We start from the raw sequence: 20,038 nt of genomic DNA, 5'->3' as shown, positions 1-20,038 counted from the left end.
TACTTATTTGCTTCTCAGAGTCCTTGCTGGTATCACTTCAAGAGCACAATAAAATTCTCCACAGTAGTGATAAAACATCCATGGCAATATTAATACTAAAAAAAGTTCAGAATGAAAATTAATTCTATCACTATTTGATGCTAACATGCAGTCCATGAAGTTGAGAGTGTCCACCCATCAATCTCCAGAAGCTCTCCAAAGTGGCTTTAAATTGCAGCCAAAAGCTGTGAGTAACCAGTGCAGGGCCTGCCATACCAGTATAATCTACTTCTGACAGCTAATGTCTGGAGGCCAGTGCAGTTGGCACCTATTGTAGCTTTCAAGAGGATCTTAAAGGCAGATCCATGTGCCATGTGATACTTTGCTCTTGTGAGATCTTCCACTGCAGGTACAGCCACAGCTAGCACATCACCTGAAGCTGGGTAAAGGCCTTACTGGCCATGCCTTCCACCTGCCCATTTAGCAGTGGCTGTGAGACTAGGGAGACCCAAACGTGATGGATTAGCACATTAGCAGTGCTTCCCCCTGAGAAGATAATGCTGGAGAGGGATACTCAGTAGGCAAAGCGCATCTCTATCTTGCTTGGATTAAACCTGTTTCACTCCACTCAGACTCCAACAGCCTCCAGATACCAGGGCAAGACAAATTGTAATTGGGTATCGCCAGTACAATAATGACACTGCACTTTAAACCAGTGGGTACAACTCTTCTAACAGTTTCATATCAGGAGACTGGTAGTATGTTTCCCCATTTACACAATTTTATTAAAAACTAAAAGCTTCAGGAGCTGCATCTCACTTCATCAGATGCAAAACTAAACTGATGCTGGATTCAAAGTGGGTTGGGGGCAGGGTGATGAAGACAGGTTGATTGCACAGATGCAGGTAACACAGGAGACTATTAGACCTTCGGTGTGTTAAAAGTCCATATTTTTAACCTTTTAACATATGTTGAGTTCGACAATCTCTTGGTTAATCAATGGTCAGTTTGAAACCTACAATAGGGAATCCTGGGAAGTTGAACTCTGATGTAGATTTCCAAGATTGTTTTGGGAAAACAATATTTAATTGCATAATTGAACAAGAGATTGCTGAACCCACATATATCAAGATTTCAAAAGGTCTCAACAAACATAGAAAGTGAGTATATGTGGGAATCTGGCAGAATTTTCATACTTTTCACATTGACAATTTAAACAATCAGGGTTTTCTCTCTTAATCTACTTTGGTGGAAATTCTTGTGTTGATTCTTTGGAATCAAAGTCCAACTCACTATAGTAAGATTTTCCTGCTTTCCTCCAGCATGCTGAGAACAACAATAATTTTAGCTTTCTCCCTTGGCCTCATTCCTCCAAAGTGATCCAACAGTCTCCCAAAAACTCTCTGATGGACCATCTCTTCTTCTTTTTTTAATACATATTTTATTAGTTTTCTAAGAAAGTAGAAAGTACTTAGTAAACAACGTGTTGTCTGGGTCCACTAATAATTCAGTGGTACGTCTTAATTTTCTCAGTCTAGTTCCAATGCTAAACCATCCAGTGCTTCCTTGTCTTTTCTGCTGGTGGTATATATTTTCTCATACTGGGCAAATACAGTTCTTATTGTTGTTAATACATATACAATTAAATATAGACATCTTCATCACATTTTTATGGCACCATACATAATATTGATAGTGTCAGTTTATAATATTTTTTCTAGCCAAACCATATCTCAATTGCATTTGCACTTACAATCCATTTGTTCAATCAATATCCTGTTTTTCCCGCTTTTTTAATATTTTAATTTCCCATCAATGTTCAAAATATCTCTATTGCTTATAATTTTCTCATAATAGGTTATGTTTGGGTAACCAAAAGCTTCGTTTATTCAAACCCTTTTAGAGTTTTCATATTTCCCATCTCATAACAGCTTTTTTCCTTTGCCAAATAACTCTCCAAGTTAGTACATTTGAATCAAATAATTTTTCCTCTTTGGAAAAATTTCCTATTTGGAATGGGGAAGAGAATTTGATTAAAGTATTTTTGGAAGGGCTTCTGGTTTTGGCTTTGGGCAAGGCAGATGCAGGAAGACGGGGCTCCATCTTTTGTGTTTGTTTTTGCCCTGCTGGGGAACCCTGAAAAGGGTCAAAAGTTGCCCCACAGAGGAGGCAAGCAAGGAGGGGACCCTCATTGATCATGGGGGGGGGCAGAAGCCCTCCAAACCAGTGGGGGAAATACTGGCTACATTCATGTAGCCAGTCAGAAGCTGCTGTCAACGGAAGACACCAAGCACTACCAAGCAATCTTACAGCAATGTGGATGAAACTGGGTGAGATCTAAGCCTCTCTTTATGACTTTAAGACTTCTTCCTGAAATTATGCCCAAAGCACTCCCGCCCCCCAAGGAGGAAGGAAAGGGAATTTCCACCCCATTCTCTAAGGGAAGCGGCAAATTAATTATCTGGGGAAAAAAGAGGAAACCTACAAGACTAATTTGGATTTGATGACATCTAGTGGTGAATTACGGTACTACAATTTATTTATGCCAAAAAGAAACCTACCTCAAAACCCAGAGCTAGATAAGATTTTGGCTGGCCTTGATGTTTATTTTTGAGAACTATAGCTGAGAAAAAGGAACAGACTTGGGGGCTGCTTATCTATGTAGCAGAGATGATAATATTACTCTAAAATTGTCCTGCCTGAACTATGAACCCAAATACTAACTTTCAGAGCTGTATTGTAGAACTATTTTCCTGTAGAAGAAGCATACACTACCACCTGATATGATGAAACACTTTGGATTATAAATCTTGACTGTTACAACCTTTAATGGTTCTTTTTACGCCCTGGACAGAAAGTATATCTTTCTCATTGGACAGAAAAATCTGAACTTTACTTATATCTGCTTAGGGGAGGTTTAAGAATGGCTAGTTGGTTGGATAAATTTGGATAAAGGCTACTTACAAAAATACAATGGATGCTTCATACTTAGCTCTAAATAGTAAAAAACCATCCTTAACATCTGTCTCTAGAAGTTTGTTTGCCATATTACAATAAAAAATATTGATGAACCACACAAAGAAATTCTCTCCATGTTGAAATTAATACAAGAAACAATCGCTTTAGCTCACGATGAGATACAAAATAACACAAAGGAGATAAAAGAACAATCTTCTAATTTAAATCTACAAACTCAGAAAATAACTACAGAGAAGGAACCAGCAACCCAGAAAATAGAAGGAAAACCAGAGAATGCTGACACAAATTTTGAGGATCTAAAGGAAGAAACTAGTGACCAGACTCAGATAAATGAAGACTTAGAAGACACAACAATAACATTAGAAATGGAAAAGACATTTTACGAACTAAGGTTACAGAACATACTGGAGGATAAGGAAGGAGAGCTGATGGAATGGAAGATAAAGCCCTTAACAGAATTGTGGGGAATTGGAGAAGGAAGGAAGCTGTTTAATGAATATCAACAGGCTAGTTCTTCCAAAAATGCTTTAACTAAATTGTTTCTCGTCTCAACTAATAAGACACAAAAATAGAGAAAGAACCATTTGATGATCCAAATGCCCTGACTTGGAAAGTTAGTTGGCAAAGGAAGAAAGTAGAGTAAGACTGAAGGAAATAGAAGCTTTGACCTATTAGAGGGTATGTTATATTATCAATTAGAATGGTGTTTGAATTTGGTTAAGAATAGATTGCTAAAAATAGAAGTATTATTATAACTAGATAGATAGGATTTGTAATCAGAATATCATATCTTGTTATGAAAAGGGAAATTAGAATATGTTAAGAACTTTGAATAAGGGAGGCTATTGGTTACCCAAATATAACTTGTTCTGAAATTATAAATAATTGGAATATTTTGAATATGGATGGGAATTAAAATTGAAAAAAGCAAAAATAAGATATACGCTGAATAAATGGATATTGAGTGCCAATGCAATTAAGATATGCTTTGGTCAGTAAAGATATTCTGAACTGATATTATTAACACTATTGGAAAAATGTAACAAATGTTGATATGCAATTGTATATTTACTTATAACAATAAGAAATGTATTTGCCTAATGTGGAAAAATATCTATCACCAGAAGAAGAGAGGTTGTACTGGAGGGTGTAACATTGGATTTAGTTCATCACGTTGTCTATTAGGCATCTGATTGTAAAAATAGAAAATTAATAAAATATTTATAAAACAAAGTATTTTTGGAAGAATGTTCAACCAATTTATATTCATTAAACAGCCTCCATCCTTCTCCTTCAGTTTTTCTTTTCATTTCTTGTTTGTCAATATTCAGCATTTCTCCTAATAGCTTTATCATCCATTCAATCAGCTTTTCTTCCTTATCCTCAAATGTGTTCTGAGATCTTGGTAAGTAAAATATCTTTTCCATTTCCAATGTTATTGCTGCATTCTCTGATTTTTCATTTGTCTGTGTCTGTCTATTAATTCCTTCCTTTAAATCCTTCATCTTTAGATCCATTTCTTCTGATTTTCCTTCTATTTTCTGGGTTATTGGTTCCTTCTCTGTAGTTATTGTCTGCATTTGTAAGTTTTTAGGTTAGAAAATTGTTCTTTTATCTCATTTGCATTATTTTTAGTCTCATGATGAAATAAAACAATTGTCTCTTGGTTTGATTTCAACATGGAATTTCTTTCTGAGATTCATTAACATTTTCTTGTTGATATATCATGCTGGGAGCTTTGGAGACAGGTGTTAAAGATGATTTTTTGTCATTTAAAGCTCAGTATGGAAGACTAATTTTGTTTTTATATGTAGTCTTTGTAGTCCAATAGCTTCTCCAACACAGATAACCAGCCAGTTTGTTTTTTTCCCTTTTCCCAGCCACAGTCTGCGAAAGTGAAAGTTTCCAGGAACAACAGAGTCTTATCTACGTCTGGGCTTCAAGCCAAGTTTCCTTTAAGCATAACAAATTGTAGTGCCATGATTTGCCACGAGATGTCATTGGCACCTTCTTTCAGCTTTCCAAGTCCAGGCCTGTTTTACAAACTTTCAAACATTTTTTTTAAGAAAAAGTCTCAAAGGTACTTTTAGTCCCCAAATTTCAAAGCTGTATATCTGTATTAATTCCAAATTGGTCTTGTAGTTTTCTCTGTTTTTCCCCAAAGCAATTAATTTGCCGCTTTTCTTTTCCCGAGGGATCAGGTCAAAAACATCCCTTCCCTCTCTCATCGAGGGGGATTATTTCCTTTGGGCATTCTTTTTTCCAAGAAAATAGTGTTAAGGTCATAAAAAGAGGATACTCACCCAGTTCCATCTATGTTGCTCAAAAATGCTAGTTAGTGTTTGTCTTTGGTTGTCTGCAGCTTCTTACTGGCCACACGAATGTAGCCAGTATTTCCTGCGCTGGTTTGGAGGGCTTCCTTGGATCAAATGAGGGGTGCCACCATCCTTGATCATCTCCTCCCTGAAATGACTTTTGATCCTTTTTAGGGTCCCCAGGAGGGAAAAATCAAATGTGGAAGATGGAGCCCCATCTTCCTGGCCCGTTTCATGCGACATCAAACCAGAAGGGTAAGATTAAAAGATAACAGAAAAAATTTAAACTTAAATAAACAGGAGTGCTGAATTGACACAATCTTTGACATTCTATCCAACCTATCCTGCAATGGCAAACATGTGGGAAGCAATAACAAGTAAAGGCTAAAAACTCCAGGATCCTCATCAAAATTCAAGAGGACTAGATGATTGTTCTGAGTCATTTCCAACAGCTTGGGGAATAGATGAAGGACTGTTTAATAAAGTTTGCAGAACTGGCTTATAAATCCTTATATGGCCTGTGCCTGCCTAAATACTGAAAGCATAATCCTACCTTAACGATAGTCTTTTATTCTCTTTAGGTTCTCTCTTACCCTATTATTCATTACCGATTTACGCTGAAAAACTAAAATTGGAATTAAATCACCGTATAATCACAGAAGGTGCAGTGGGTAGATTAATTTGGTTGTGAAGTCCCTTTACAAAGGTCCAAACCTATTGATTCACCCTTGTCCCTTTATCCCTGCAATGGACAAATCAGCACTTTTGACATGTCAGTTATTAATACACAGTTTAAATGCTGTTTTAAAAATACTTTCCCTTTCATAAAACTAATTTTAATCTTAACAGAACACAGTTCTTCCCCAAAATAATGACAGCCATTTTATTCAATCAATTATATATTTTATTTATATATATATATTTCCTAAAACATAAATTTATTCCATTGTGGTGTCAACATTAAAAAACACAAATATGCTCTGTACAAAATTTCTCCCATTCAAGCATGTTGGATGCTGCCTTTCATACAGATATAATTTAGAGCATTCGCATTTAGTAAAGCTATACATAATATACAAAATTATCCTAATGTCCAGTTTATATAGGACTCATGAATGGGGCAAATAAATCCTTTGTGGTAAATAAAAATTCAAAGAGCATGTGGTCAGATCCTGAGAATTACTTATTGGAATTATGCACTGACACACTTTTTTCTTCTGTATACTATATTTATGAAAAAATAGACTGTCCTATGAAAACATTTTGAGATATTTTTAGTATGCTATAAAACTAGTACCTTCCAAACTACTATCAGTTGGAAGATTGATTTTGAAGATTTTGGTAACATTAGTCAGAACAACAAAACCAGGGCTTCAAATACTGATGATGCCCCAAAGCCCTTTCATTTAAAATACTTAACATTTATAAAATATACTGCTTCTTATTTGTGCATGTTTCACAGTCATAACTGCACATCTTAACACATTTTGGAAATTGTGCATAGCAGCAATTAAAAAAAAAGAAAAGCTTAAAATGCAAGTCCACAGAATGTAGAACTTTAATATTTATACGCCAATGCTGTGTTTGCTTCAAGTTACGGGAATCCCTTTTACTTAAAATATGTAATGAAACTAACTATTAATTTCAAATTTAAAACTTGTGAAACTAATTATTAATCTCAAATTTAAACTGTGGATTTTAAAAACAAAACTGCCCTGCAATCAAAACTATTCTTCAAACAACTTAAATAATGGTTTAAACAGTGGTTTCATAAGACTATAACAACTCGTAACGGGAATGCAGACTATTAATCATGCAGTCAAATACGCTACAAAGCTTCCGTTGCATTTCAATGATTTCGTTCCCTGAATAGTTCCGAAGTGTTTCAGAAGAGGTTTTGTCAACAAGTAGATTAACAAGGGTCCAAGGGTCTATTCCTGATGGCTCACCCGTGGTGGAGACCTCTGTTTCACATAGGTCTAAGATAAGATGAAAAGAAAACCAGTTTGCAAAGACATTCTAAAAGGTAAAGGTAAAGGTTCCCCTGCACATGCGTGCTAGTCATTTCCAACTCTATTGGCTGGTGCTCATCTCCGTTTCAAAGCCGGAGAGCCAGCGCTTGTCCGAGGACGTCTCCGTGGTCATGTGGCTGGCATGACTGGATGCCAAAGGCACACAGAACGCTGTTACCTTCCCACCGTAGTGGTCCCTATTTTTCTACTTGCATTACAGCGGGCCTGGCCTGATGGGATGGGGTGGGTTTGTTATTATGACTTTAATTTTAAATTTGTACTATGGGCATTGTTTAATCATGTTTTAATAATTTTAACTTTTGTATCTGTCTTTTACGTATTGCCCTGTTAACCGCCCTGAGTCTCTTGAGAGAAGGGCGGTATATAAATTAAATAAATAAATAAATAAATAAATAAATAAATAAATTTTACATGCTTTCGAACTGCTAGCTTGGCAGAAGCTGGGACAAGTAACAGGCGCTCACTCCTGTTACACGGCACTCGGGATTTGACCCGCCAAACTGCCGACCTTCTGATCGACAGGCTCAGCGTCCTAACCCACTGAGCCACCGCGTCCCTTAAAGACAATCTAGGTGAGACCAAATTAAAGCCCATTCAGACAGAGAAAGTCTGTAGCTCTTGCTCGTGTAGGTAACTGTATAACTATAAACAGTCCATCCAGTTACTGGAGAGATTTAGCCAGCAGGTTAAAGAGATGAAAACGTAGTTTGAAATACTAGTATTTCGGAGAAATTAGCCTTTTTATGATTTACCTCCTAAAAGATAGTGCTCTTGGAATCTACACACACACACACATGTATGCATGCACACACAATTAGCAATCAGGTCCCGTGGGCCAATCACAATGTTATATTAATATTAGTTTCAGATAAAATGTTATTGTACTTGGGAATACTCAAAGATCATGGGTCAACTGAATAAGTGTACTTTTCTGCTGTTTTGGGCCTTTATTTTTGTTGTATGCCACTCAAAATGGTTTCACAATGCAGCAGCATAGAAATACCAACAATAAATGCATACTTCAGCACATACAAGAATCATATGACCATATACATCAATTATCCAGAAGAAACAGACTAATCAAATAATAACAAGGATACTGCCATGATACAAGGGGATTCAGTTTCATCTGGGATTCAAATCGTATAGAAGCATGCTTTCTTACATTTTATATTAAACAAGAAAACAGGTAGCATAGGTTTAAACGATATTTACCTGCTATAACTGCATTTTCATTTGCAGAGAACGATGTCTCATCCTTTTGCTCCATTCCACCAGATTTTACCTGCACATATTATAGGGTAAAGGGGCGGGGGGAGGGGGGGAAGAATAATACTGTTCAGTCTGTAGATGAAAAAAATAAAACTGTAAGTGTGGTTCTTTGCCACTGTAAAATCATACAAGTATTTTATGAACAAATGCAAAAAACAGAAAGCTGAAGGTTCTGCTCAGAATAGTCCAGTGCTTAAAAGCTGTGTTTGGAACCTGCCTTCCGGCATACCATACGTTTTCCTAAGCACGGCCTCCACAAATATCCTTAGTTCCTGAAATCAAATGATAAGTGTACTGGTGTGTAGTGGTTAAAGTGCAATATTACAGGCCAACTCTGCCCACAGCCTGGAGTTCAATCCTGATGGGAATGAAGGTCGACTCAGCCTTTCATCCTTCCAAGGTTGGTAAAATGAGGACCTAGAGATTGTTGGGGGCAATATGCAAATTATGCTTACATTATAAACTGCCCAGAGAGTGGTGTAAAGCAGGGCTTTTCAACCTTTTCACAGAATGCACCACTTTTAGGACATGACAGTATTTCAGTACCACCAGTGCTTAACAAGGTGTCGGGGGGAAAAAAGGGGGGGGGGATTTTGGATTTTACTGGTTAGATTCATTTGTTATAGAAATGGCTAGTTTATAATATTATGGAAAAGTAAAATGTTGAGGTTCAATGTTAATGCTTCCTTCTACTGCAACAGAGGAAGTCAGAAGTCAATGCCGTTTCTTTTCTTTTTCCCTTCTCCCTCACACATTTTTTCCCTTTTTCCTTCCCACTTTGCCCTTCTATTTGCTTTTGTATTGTATTCTATAATCTAATACAATGTTACAAAGTGTAAAAAAAAAAGGGAAAACAGTATCAGTTTTAATTTCTTTGCTGGCAGTTCCTTTGCTGAATCACTTTCCCTTTACACTGACAAATGTATGACGAATTTCTCAATATTTATTAATATGCACGACTGCCTGGATGGTCAAGTGGCTGGTCGGCCCTACTTCCTCTCTCCCTCACCTGTCTCTTTCTCCTCACCCTTTGCTTGCGAAAGCCCTCATCTCTCACACACACCTCCCCAGAAGCATTTCCTCTCTGCCTGTCACACACACACTCCCCCTCCCCAAAGCCTTTCCTCTCTGTCTCTCTCACTCTTCTCTGACAAAAGCCTTTTCTCTTCTGACTCTTTCTCTGGCGTCTTTTCTCTCTCTCTCTCCCTCTCCCGCCAAAACTGCCTCCTTTTATAGCCTCTCCTGCCTCTGCCCCCTCCCCCCTCTTCCGGGTGTGCTGGAAATGCCATTGCTGCATCCTTTTGTCTTGCCCCAGCAGCCCTGCAGCTCCTGAGGAGTCTCTCAGGGCAAGTCCTGTGCTGTGCCACTTTAGTTTGTTCTCTCCCCCTCCCCCCCCCGCCATGATTGTCTAGGCTAGGCAGGGTCATGTACCACCTGCCAGGTGCCAATGTACATGTCCCACCGGTTGAAAAGCCTTGCTGTAAAGATCTTTGGGCTCATAAGCCGAAATGCTACCACTATTAACAGAATCAAGTCAAAAGGTGTGCACTGAGTGAATTCAGGTATCACTTGAAGGGTTGAAACTTAGAAAAATTACCAGTTTGGCTTCATCCCGGTTTCCTTGTCTGTACGGATACTACTTGGATTTTCATCTAAATGCCTGTAAGAGCCCTCTAGAACTCTGACAAGTGAATAAGCCCGAGAGACAATCCAAAATACCACAGGGAAAAGAATATGATTAAAATAAATTGGCTCAAAAATAAAAAAAATAAAAATCTTGAGGGTGAGTGTGGAAAGGGAGAAAAAGAAATTAAACAGTATTAGGGGATAAAGAACACGGGCTTTAAATTGCCTGATCTTGTGCCACAATCAGGTGGGTGAAAGTCCTTTTTAATTGCGTAATAATGAACTGCTGAAAGGGAATGGAACTCATTCCCAACTCAAGTCTTTCAGTTGCGATTCAGTACAATTTGGGGAGGGGGAAATGTCAGAAAAAGCAGAAACAAAGATGTCCTCCTTACTTCTTTCCCACCATCCACAAACTACAAGTTCCAGATTATTTAAATAATGAGTTTATTTCTCCCAATGCTCTTCTTTGTAGAGATCCAACTTTTATTAAGGCAACACTTCCACTTTTGCTTATTTTAATTCAAAAGGACAAATAAGCTTACCTGTTGCTCATGATAGCCTTTAAGAACCTTTCTAACATTTAAAACTCTAGGAGAGCGAATAGGAAGAGTTTTGATCTGAGCTCTGGTGAGAGAACTCAAGTCGCCCACTGTCCTGATATTCTTTGCTCGAATCAGATGTCCTAACCCTCTTGTCCTAGAGATAAGGGAAAGAAGGAGTTGTAATCTAATGTGCAGTGGAAAATATAACCTTACCATCTAAAAGGTGTGTATTAACTTCAATACAACAACAACAACTTTATTGATTAGCCCTTGGGCCATATCAAAGTGCAAAGTTCCAGCAACAAACCGTCACCAAAACTTGATAAAAGCAATCCAAAATGGAATTTGATAAAATACCATTTAAAATGGAATTAAATAAGATACAATTTAAGATGAAATAGTAATAAAATACAAATTTAAGATATAGATAAAATATAACATTATATTTCGGAGTCGCCCTTACAATCTACCCCAATCAGTCCCACATATGCAGATCTTAACCGGATCATTTTGTTTAAATACTGTGCTACGTTAAATGTTATTTTCAAGTTCTGACCGGACATAAGATAAGTTATTTTGATATGGGGATCCCAATGGGTCATTCATTTGGTATATAGACCAAGATACCTGTCTCTCACCCTCTTATACAGACTTCAATACAGTCTCTAACCCACTGCAGATTATAACTTTACGTACATATTAAGGTAGCATGTTTTTCCCGTCACCTTATATATATGAAACATTTGCAAAAATAGGCGACGCTCTAAACTACTATCCCAAAACAAGTAATTGAAAAGTACAAGGTCATAATATTTCTTCTCAAACTATGTGTCAAAAAAGGGCATTTTACCTCCTATTCAAATTTCAAAGACAATCCCCTGGGTTAAAATAATTTTGTATCAATCAGAATAAATTTAAGATGAGGAAATATCCACATTGTACGGAGGAATCTGCTTATGGCACAATTTGAACTTTTTGCTAATACGTACAAAAATGGGATGCGCTTTTTGTATACATTTTCTGTCTATCCAAAATATATATTCTTCAGCTGTATTTTCAACATAACAATACATCTTCATAGGAAAATGAGTGAGTTCAATACAATGATATTCAATATACTGAAAAAAAAGTGTAACTATATTCCCATGAACATTTTCACACATATAATTCAAAAATTGCCCCAGAATCTATCAGGAATGCAGTGTGCCCTTAAAATGTTGATTCCTGTCATCTGCTGCTTGCTAGTGATTAACTTCAAACGAACAGATTATTCTACCTGTTAGGAGCACTGCCTAAACATAGAAACATTCAAGCTGATATCTGGCACATAAACTTTTTTCCGAACAACCTGATTCAAATGTCCTCCTGCTTACCAAGTGTTTGGAGTAATCTGAGGCAGAATTATGTCAACAGATGCTTTACAGCCCACCAGGGCAGGATATACACTTTCTGTAGGTGCCGTTGTTGGCTCCGTGACCATTTCTGTGATCTTATGCAATAGAGAAAATCATGAATCTGGGTAAGTTTAAGAACTGAGTATGGAGAAATTGAGATGAGATACAGAAAAGGGATGCAAATCTTACTAAACACTTCTTTGAGCTCTTATATTTATGGCTACGGGTTCCAGGGGACAGAGATCCTTTGGTTGGAGTGGTTATGAGCTAGATGGGAAAAGAGGAAAAAACTTTGCTCAAAATCATAGGAATCATCTATAACCCTGTGATTTTTTTTATTGTTGAAAGCAAAACAATTAAACAGGGGTCCTTTGTTTAAGAAAAAGGCCAATTAATACCTCAACAAAGTAGCTCAGTTAGGAAAAAAGAACACTCAGAATGAAAATTCCTTACTGTTGAAATGACTTAAGGCATCCACAGAATGGGTTATTTCTCCCGTCAACTGGAACAGACAAGGAATATGTGACTAGGTTTTGATTGCAATAGCTTCACAGGTTTCTTTTATCAGGCACCTGGTTCCTTCCATGACCAAATTGTAGAAAGAGCAGCTACACACGAAAACCAGTCAAGGATAACACTATAACAGAGTGACCATAACATCTAGTTCAAAAATCAAGGGATGGCTTGCCTAAGTCACATCAACAAGAAAGAACCTTCATTCCAATGTTCCTTTTCCACTTGGTGTACGATAAGAGAATCAACCCATGCTATGTCTTTTCACACCAATGGGGAGCAATTATAATTTAATTTTAGGATCAACATACCCTACATGAAAAAAGTCCTTTCTGTACATACATAGGTATGTTTGCTTCACAACTATGTTTTCTTGTGTTATATTGTACAGTGTTTGGGAGGTCCCAAAGTCTTGCATAAAGTAGCTGGCCAAACTGGGTCTGCAGTAGAAAAACCCTGGTGTATAAGTGGTGGTGGTGGAAACTTTTGCTAACACAGAAGATACTCGGAATCTAAGATAAGACTTTTCTACAGATGAATTCATTACAAAGTTCCTGCATCGCTGGTGTTATTTTCTAAAAAAACACACAAAAAAACAAACAAACAAAGAATAAACTGAGTACTACCTTGGCTTGGTCACTAGGTGAAGATTTAACATTTCGCAAAGACTGAGAGCCATTATTGCAAGGATGAATTCTAAGTACAGGACTTCGCCGGTCAATGTCATCTGCCAATTCTTCTTTGTAGATTGGATTGGCAAAGGAGACTCTCCGGTTCTGTTCACACATATTTGACAAATTACTATTTAAATACATTTGAAATATCATACAAATGCAAAAGCTACAATGTCATGTCTTGGACGATCCGACTGCCTACATGTTGGTTTTAAAATACTTATGCTTCAAAACTGCCAAAGGAAATCTGTAGACATTTTGTTTATACATCAATGCTTCCATAAAAACAAAGAGTTAGATTATTATCTCTAAAGAAAGATAGAAATCTATCACAGGAACCTTAAACGTGCTAGTGTGCACCTTTGGTAAAAACAAATTTATCTAAGTTCCCAGAAAGTGGAGATGCTCTCCCAAGAAAGCCATCTTCTTACAATGGCAAAGGAATTAATGTAACCCTCAACATTACACTGATAGTTTTAAACTGCAATACTACACGTATTTCATTGACCAAGCAGAACTTATTGGCAACATAATAGGGAATTGTATTGCTAACAGTACTGGGCAACCTAAGTGATAGGAAGCACATAATTAATAGAGGAATAATGAGCTTCTTCCTTTTTTTATATTTCACTGAAATTCAGGTTAAATATTTGAGACCATGGATTTGCATTATACTCTGGACAGAAAGATACTGAATGCTACCTTTTTGTTAACTCATTGAGATTCTTTCACTTATTGCAATGCTTTGTAAGTAGTTTTAACAAGGACATATGCATTTGTGTACTCTTTATACACTTATGATTGTGTATCATCTGACCCATCCACTGCGATAATCAAGTTCGCAGATGATACAACTGTGGTGGGTCTTATTACAGGTGGGGATGAGACAGCATATAGGGCGGAGGTACAAAAACTATCCATATGGTGTAGTAACAACAACTTGCACCTAAACATCAGCAAGACGAAAGAGATGGTGTTAGACTTCCGGAGAAAAAAAGAGGAACCTGCCCCACTTTACATCGGGGAGGACTGTGTAGAGAGAGTTCCCTCCTTTAAATTTCTGGGAGTCTACCTCTGTGAAGATCTGACCTGGAAAGTTAACACAACCCAGGTGGCTAGAAAGGCCCAACAGAGGCTTCACTTTCTTAGGATCTTGCGGAAGAACAGGGTAGAACAACAGCTAATGACCCTCTTTTACCGGTCTACCATAGAGAGCGTCCTCTCGTATGGTATTGTGGTTTGGTATGCCGGTCTGACAGCCGCGGATAGGAAAGTATTACAGAGGGTAGTGAGCACAGCACAAGACATTGTGGGCTGTTCCGACACCACTGGATGACATCGCCAGGGCTCGTTGCCTTGGAAGAGTGAGGAAGATTCTCAGGGATGACTCACACCCTGGACGGTATCTTTTTACTCTCCTACCATCCGGTAGGAGATATAGGAATATAGCCAGCCGTACCAACAGGCTGAAGAACAGCTTTTATCCGTGGGCTGTTAGGCTTTTGAATGGGATGTAATCTTATGCAGAGTTGACTTGGGAGGCCGGTGTGTGGTGTAGTTGGTTCACATAGTGTGGTGGGATGGAGGGTCTGTTGTCACTGTGTGTTGGGGGGAGAGAGCACAGGGGGAGGCTCAGCTAATCTCAATGTACACATGTTGTACTTTGACAATAAAGGTTTATTATTATTATTATTATTATTTAAGCTTCACTAAGTGGAAATCAGATAGTGCCTGACTGCCCTGTTTAGCACCATTCAGTTATGATGGTGCTGAAATAGGCTTAAAATCAGAATTCGCATTAACAGCTGCAGCATCTTGTGATCACCCTTGATAGACTTCCGACAAGCAAAAGTCAATAGAGAAACTGGCAGTAAAACTGCAAGCCACAGTTGTGTGACGTCTCACTTTATGACCAAAGGTGATTCTCTTAACAACTGTAGAAGTGAGGCAGTAAACCCATTGTGACATATGGTGTCTCACTTAATGACTGCATTGCTTAGCAATAGAGTTTCTGATCCCAATTGTAGTCATTACGTGGTGGCTACCTGTAGCAAATAAGGGCTGTTATAAATTTAGCACATCTTTGACAAACATACGGATATTGGAATTTCAAAAACTTAACTCAAACATTACACTTCATTAATTTTATTCATTAGAATCTTTAAATAAAGCCCTGACAAAACTGCAGGTACCAGTAGAGAGAAACAAAATACTATTTAAGTATGTAAACTCTATATGTAAACCAATATTCACTGACCATGGTGTCAACTGAAGGTATATTTTTATATAACCAAATCCACTAAAGAACTAAATTATTTGGGGCTGTGTCCAATGCATTGTTGTTTGAGTGCCATTAGCACTTCATATAGCCTCTGCATGAATTACTTTAAATGCCCAACATCAGGCATAAAAAATAATTTGATGAATAAAAAAATATGTAGTAAAGGTAAAGGTTCCCCCGCACATGCGTGCTAGTCGTTTCCAACTCTAGGGGCCAGTGCTCATCTCCGTTTCAAAGCCCAAGAGCCAGCATTTGTCCGAGGACATCTCCATGGTTATGTGGCCGGCATGACTAGACGCCAAAGGCGCACGGAACAGTGTTACCTTCCCACCGTAGTGGTCCCTATTTTTCTACTTGCATTTTTACGTGCTTTCGAACTGCTAGGTTGGCAGAAGCTGGGACGAGTAACAGTCGTTCACTCTGTTATGTGGCACTCAGGATTCGACCCACCAAACTGCCGACCTTCTGATCGACAAGCTCAGCGTCCTAACCCACTGAGCCACCGCATCCCTTATAAAAAATATTTATGTAGGATATAAATATTCAAGTGGCTATATACAATTACATTAATATAATGTAACCTGTAAACCAACTAAGATATGAAGAGAACATTTCAGTGCTGATCAAAAGATCTCCCTTCATCCAACAGTATTGCTTCAGGCATTCCACATAGACTTTAATAGCTTAAGAGGGTGGCAAATTATGGATTTAATATGGCTAAGAAGCTAAAAATATATTTAGGGTTTCAAGAAGCTTGTGTAATTTGCAAATAATCACATGTAGAATGGCACAAATTGCTTAAAAATACCTTGTTTGGAGGAGAAGATGAATCAAGTTCTGTTTTTATTACTCTTTTTAGAATGCTAGTCGAAGGAGAAGCTGTTGGGGACCACAGACAGCGAGTCTGTGTCCCAGGACTTCCAGTGACCTTGGCTAAAGAGAGAATGTCAATCTCTTTAAATTTAGGTGGAGAATCCAAGACTAAGGTTGGAAGATCGCTTGGTGCGTATGCTGCATTTTCTTCTGCACCTTCTTCATTCATCTCATTTTCCTGCAGCTCTGCTACCTCAATTGCAGATGTTACCCTCATTTCTCCTACAGTGTTCTGAACGACCCTTTCATGAGGCTCCGTTCCCATAATTTGGATAATTTTGAACTCTGCATCTGTTTTGCTTTCCAACTGACCATTCTGGTTGCTACTGCCTTTCATTACATCCTCTGCTTCTACATCTGGTTCTAAATCCTGATCCTGAGCACTGACGTCTTCTAAATGAGAATCCTTTGAAGTGGATTCTAAACCCTGATCCTGAGCACTGACGTCTTCTAAATGAGAATCCTTTGAAGTGGATTCTAAACCCTGATCCTGAGCACTGAGCTCTTCTGAATGAGAATCGACTGAACTTGGTTCTGAATACTGATCCTGAGGACTGACTTCTTCTGAATGAGAATCGACTGAACTTGGTTCTGAATACTGATCCTGAGGACTGACTTCTTCTGAATGAGAATCCACTGAACCTGGTTCTGAATACTGATCCTGAGGACTGACTTCTTCTGAATGAGAATCCACTGAACCTGGTTCTGAAAAATGATCCTGAGGACTGACTTCTTCTGAATGAGAATCCACTGAACCTGGTTCTGAAAAATGATCCTGAGCACTGACATCTTCGGAATGAGAATTCACTGAACTGGATTCTGAAATTGTTTCAGAGGAAGGAAGATCTAGAATCCCTGCAATTGGCTGGTCACATTGAGTTTGGACCCATGCTAATTTCTCCGGTTCAATATTGGGCACACTGTCTCTTGGTATGCCACTGACATATTCAGAAACAGTGCTGGCCTCTTTCACATCCGCACCGTCCTCAACAAAAGGCAGCGGGGTGCTTGTGGCACAAGGCGCTGTGCTCAGCCTCTCTGCCAAATGAATCTCTTCAGCATTAGGAATCAAGGTCAGGGCCACGGTTCCTTTGCTAAGGACCTTCTTTTGTTCTTTTAACTTTGGTTCTGGAGTGCTTGCCTTTTTCGGCTCAGGGGACAACTTTTCCACTTGGGGAGACAGTTTTTCATCACAGCATTCGCAGCTCCTGGATTTCCTTGCCCGCTTGCTTCTTTTGTGCTGGCATTCAGATAGATCTAAAAATGTCTTGGGTGAAGTAAAGGCACTGACAGCAGTAGAAGCAGCGTCATCTTCTGAAACGCCACTTGGGTTGTTAGGTACCACAGAACGTGTGTCAAGAGTACTAGGTTCCTGCCTGTTTTCCAAAATAGGCTCCGAAGTGGATTCTCTCCTGTTAGCAGGCTTTCTTCTCCCTGTATCTGAAGAGGCTCTAGGATGTGAAGGGCCTGCATTTTCCTTAAGGTCCACACAGGGACTTAATGGGAGAGTACTTTTTTCTTCCTTTGTACCGATTTCCTTTGTATTACTACACATTGCAGGCATTTCTGTCTCTCTGCCAAGAGGCATTTTCTGTTTTCCTCCTGACCTGGTTTGGATTTCTACTACAGGTTGGGAACAAAGCTTTTGGCTCTCTGGCTCTTCCTTAACTTGGTTCCCAGGGGAATCATATTTTCTCTGTTTCCCAAGCCTTTTCCTCTTCGCTCCTTCCTCTCTTGTTTCACCGCTATCAGATTCAGACTTTTCCAAATTGTTAAGTAATCCTTGTGAAGCTGCTCTTCTTGTATGATAACGTGGAAATACTTTTAGTTTCTCCACGGGCGCATCATGGCCTGATTCTTCAAGGTTCTGAGACTGATTATCTTGCAAATGTTCTACTGCTTGCGTGTCCACAGATAATTCATGCTTATCCTCGCAATGGGTGTCAGAAATCTGATTTTTTTCCTCTTGATCCGACGGCATTTGTTCTGAGGTTTTGTCTTCTGAAGTTTTATTTTGTCCAAGGCTTGACTCCTTTATCTCAACTGTGTCGACAGACTCCAGTTTTAGCTCAGCAGTGTTTTCTTCTTTACTTCTTTTTGCTTTGACACACATCTCTAGAGCATTTAAGATTTCTGAGCGTGACCTCTTGGTGCCAGTGACGGATTTTCTTGCTCTGAGTTTTAAGCCACTTTTATTCTCCAGGTCTGGCTTTCCTTTCGGAGAGACATCGGAAACAACCGTGCTTTCCTTCTGGATAAAGGGGCTTGTTAAGGTCACAGAAATATTGCTGAAAACCGAAGGACCAAAAGGTCCGTTGTCGAAGTCATCAAATTTTTCCAGAGTTACAAAAGCCTGCCTTCTGTTCACCACTACCTGTGGTGTGGCTGAAATTATATCACTGGAAGTTGAGGAGTTGCTGCTGCCGTTAGGGGGGTTTTCATTCAAAGTGGAATCTGATGTTGATTGTAGTGGAATACCGACATCCAACTCCTCATTTTTCTGATCCAGCTTCTCTTTCTTAAGGGTATTAGCTTGCTTGGTAACAGGAGAAATACTGTTCTCCTGAGATACATTTGATTTGTAATGTCCAGTTACTGCATGTGGAATGAAAAGCTGATGACTTCTTGCCTCTTTTTTCTGCAATTAAATAGTTTGCAACATTAAATATTATGAGTTTCCTGCTTGCATTGTTAATACACCACCCTCCCTACAAAATGATTGCATTAAGCACTCTGCGAGATTTCTAGTCACCCATCCATGTATCTGTTTAACAAGATTATAATACTGTAATTACTAGGGAAGACATTGGTTTTGGTAATTTTTTTTCTATCCCGTCTCTAAACGTGTTCAGTATTGCTTTAATGAAAATGATAAGAACACAATGGTATTAAATTGTTCTATTTAAAGATAAACAGCTCTATCAAGAATGGAATGAATTTTTCTCCAATTGAACATCGAAAACCACAGGATTATCAAACACAATCTATGCACGCCTAAATAATTCTACATGTATCTTACTATGTTATAAGCTCAAATATAATGCTATGTTTCTTCCACAATATTTCAGAAAGCCTGCTTTATTGCTTAAGTTTTGTAAAAAAACAAAACAACAACAACAAAAATAACAGATTTATTTCTGGTAATATCCTTTCGTACAAATTCTTTATCAAGAAAGCTCTAAAAATGCCATTACCCCAAACACAAATAACATTAAACGTAGAAATATACCTGGGCTGTTAACTTGTCCTCTTTCTCTTCATGTTCTTCCTTTATGTCAACTATGATTGGTTTCTCCCTACAACAAAAATCATTGGTTAAGATGCACTAAAAATACAAAACCCTTTTAGAATACTCTTCTGGTACTTATTACTTACAAAGAATCCTCCTGGTGCTCAGTGTCTTGGGAAAACAGTACAGCATCTTGAGATTTATCCAAATTATTATACATGACAGGTATATCATCCCTGAAAAAAATGTACAGAAAGAAACACACAATAAACCAAACTTTTATTTCTGAAGAGTATGTTGGAGGAAATTGAATTCTTTCTTCATC

General features: G+C 38.3%; 1 protein-coding gene across 2 annotated transcripts in view; it reads right to left on the bottom strand.

The window, feature by feature from the left end:
* Positions 1 to 6,161: 6,161 nt before the first annotated feature.
* The window catches only part of RIF1 (replication timing regulatory factor 1), a 41,598-nt gene continuing 27,721 nt past the window's right edge, over positions 6,162 to 20,038 (bottom strand). The window contains exons 27-35 of one of the 2 annotated variants that reach the window (XM_083378676.1): positions 19,860 to 19,949; positions 19,714 to 19,780; positions 16,420 to 19,122; positions 13,283 to 13,432; positions 12,333 to 12,410; positions 12,123 to 12,238; positions 10,750 to 10,903; positions 8,522 to 8,591; positions 6,162 to 7,252 (exon numbers count right to left, since the gene is read on the bottom strand). In XM_083378676.1, coding sequence (XP_083234802.1) covers positions 7,050 to 7,252; positions 8,522 to 8,591; positions 10,750 to 10,903; positions 12,123 to 12,238; positions 12,333 to 12,410; positions 13,283 to 13,432; positions 16,420 to 19,122; positions 19,714 to 19,780; positions 19,860 to 19,949 — 3,631 coding nt within the window. In that variant the 3' untranslated portion in view covers positions 6,162 to 7,049. The remainder of the gene's footprint in view (positions 7,253 to 8,521; positions 8,592 to 10,749; positions 10,904 to 12,122; positions 12,239 to 12,332; positions 12,411 to 13,282; positions 13,433 to 16,419; positions 19,123 to 19,713; positions 19,781 to 19,859; positions 19,950 to 20,038) is intronic. The other variant, XM_083378677.1, reaches the window with a different exon arrangement.

The sequence above is a fragment of the Vipera ursinii genome (assembly GCF_947247035.1).
Source record: "Vipera ursinii genome assembly, chromosome: 1".
NCBI classification, from domain to species: domain Eukaryota; kingdom Metazoa; phylum Chordata; class Lepidosauria; order Squamata; family Viperidae; genus Vipera; species Vipera ursinii.
This window is presented reverse-complemented; position numbering and strand designations above follow the sequence as displayed.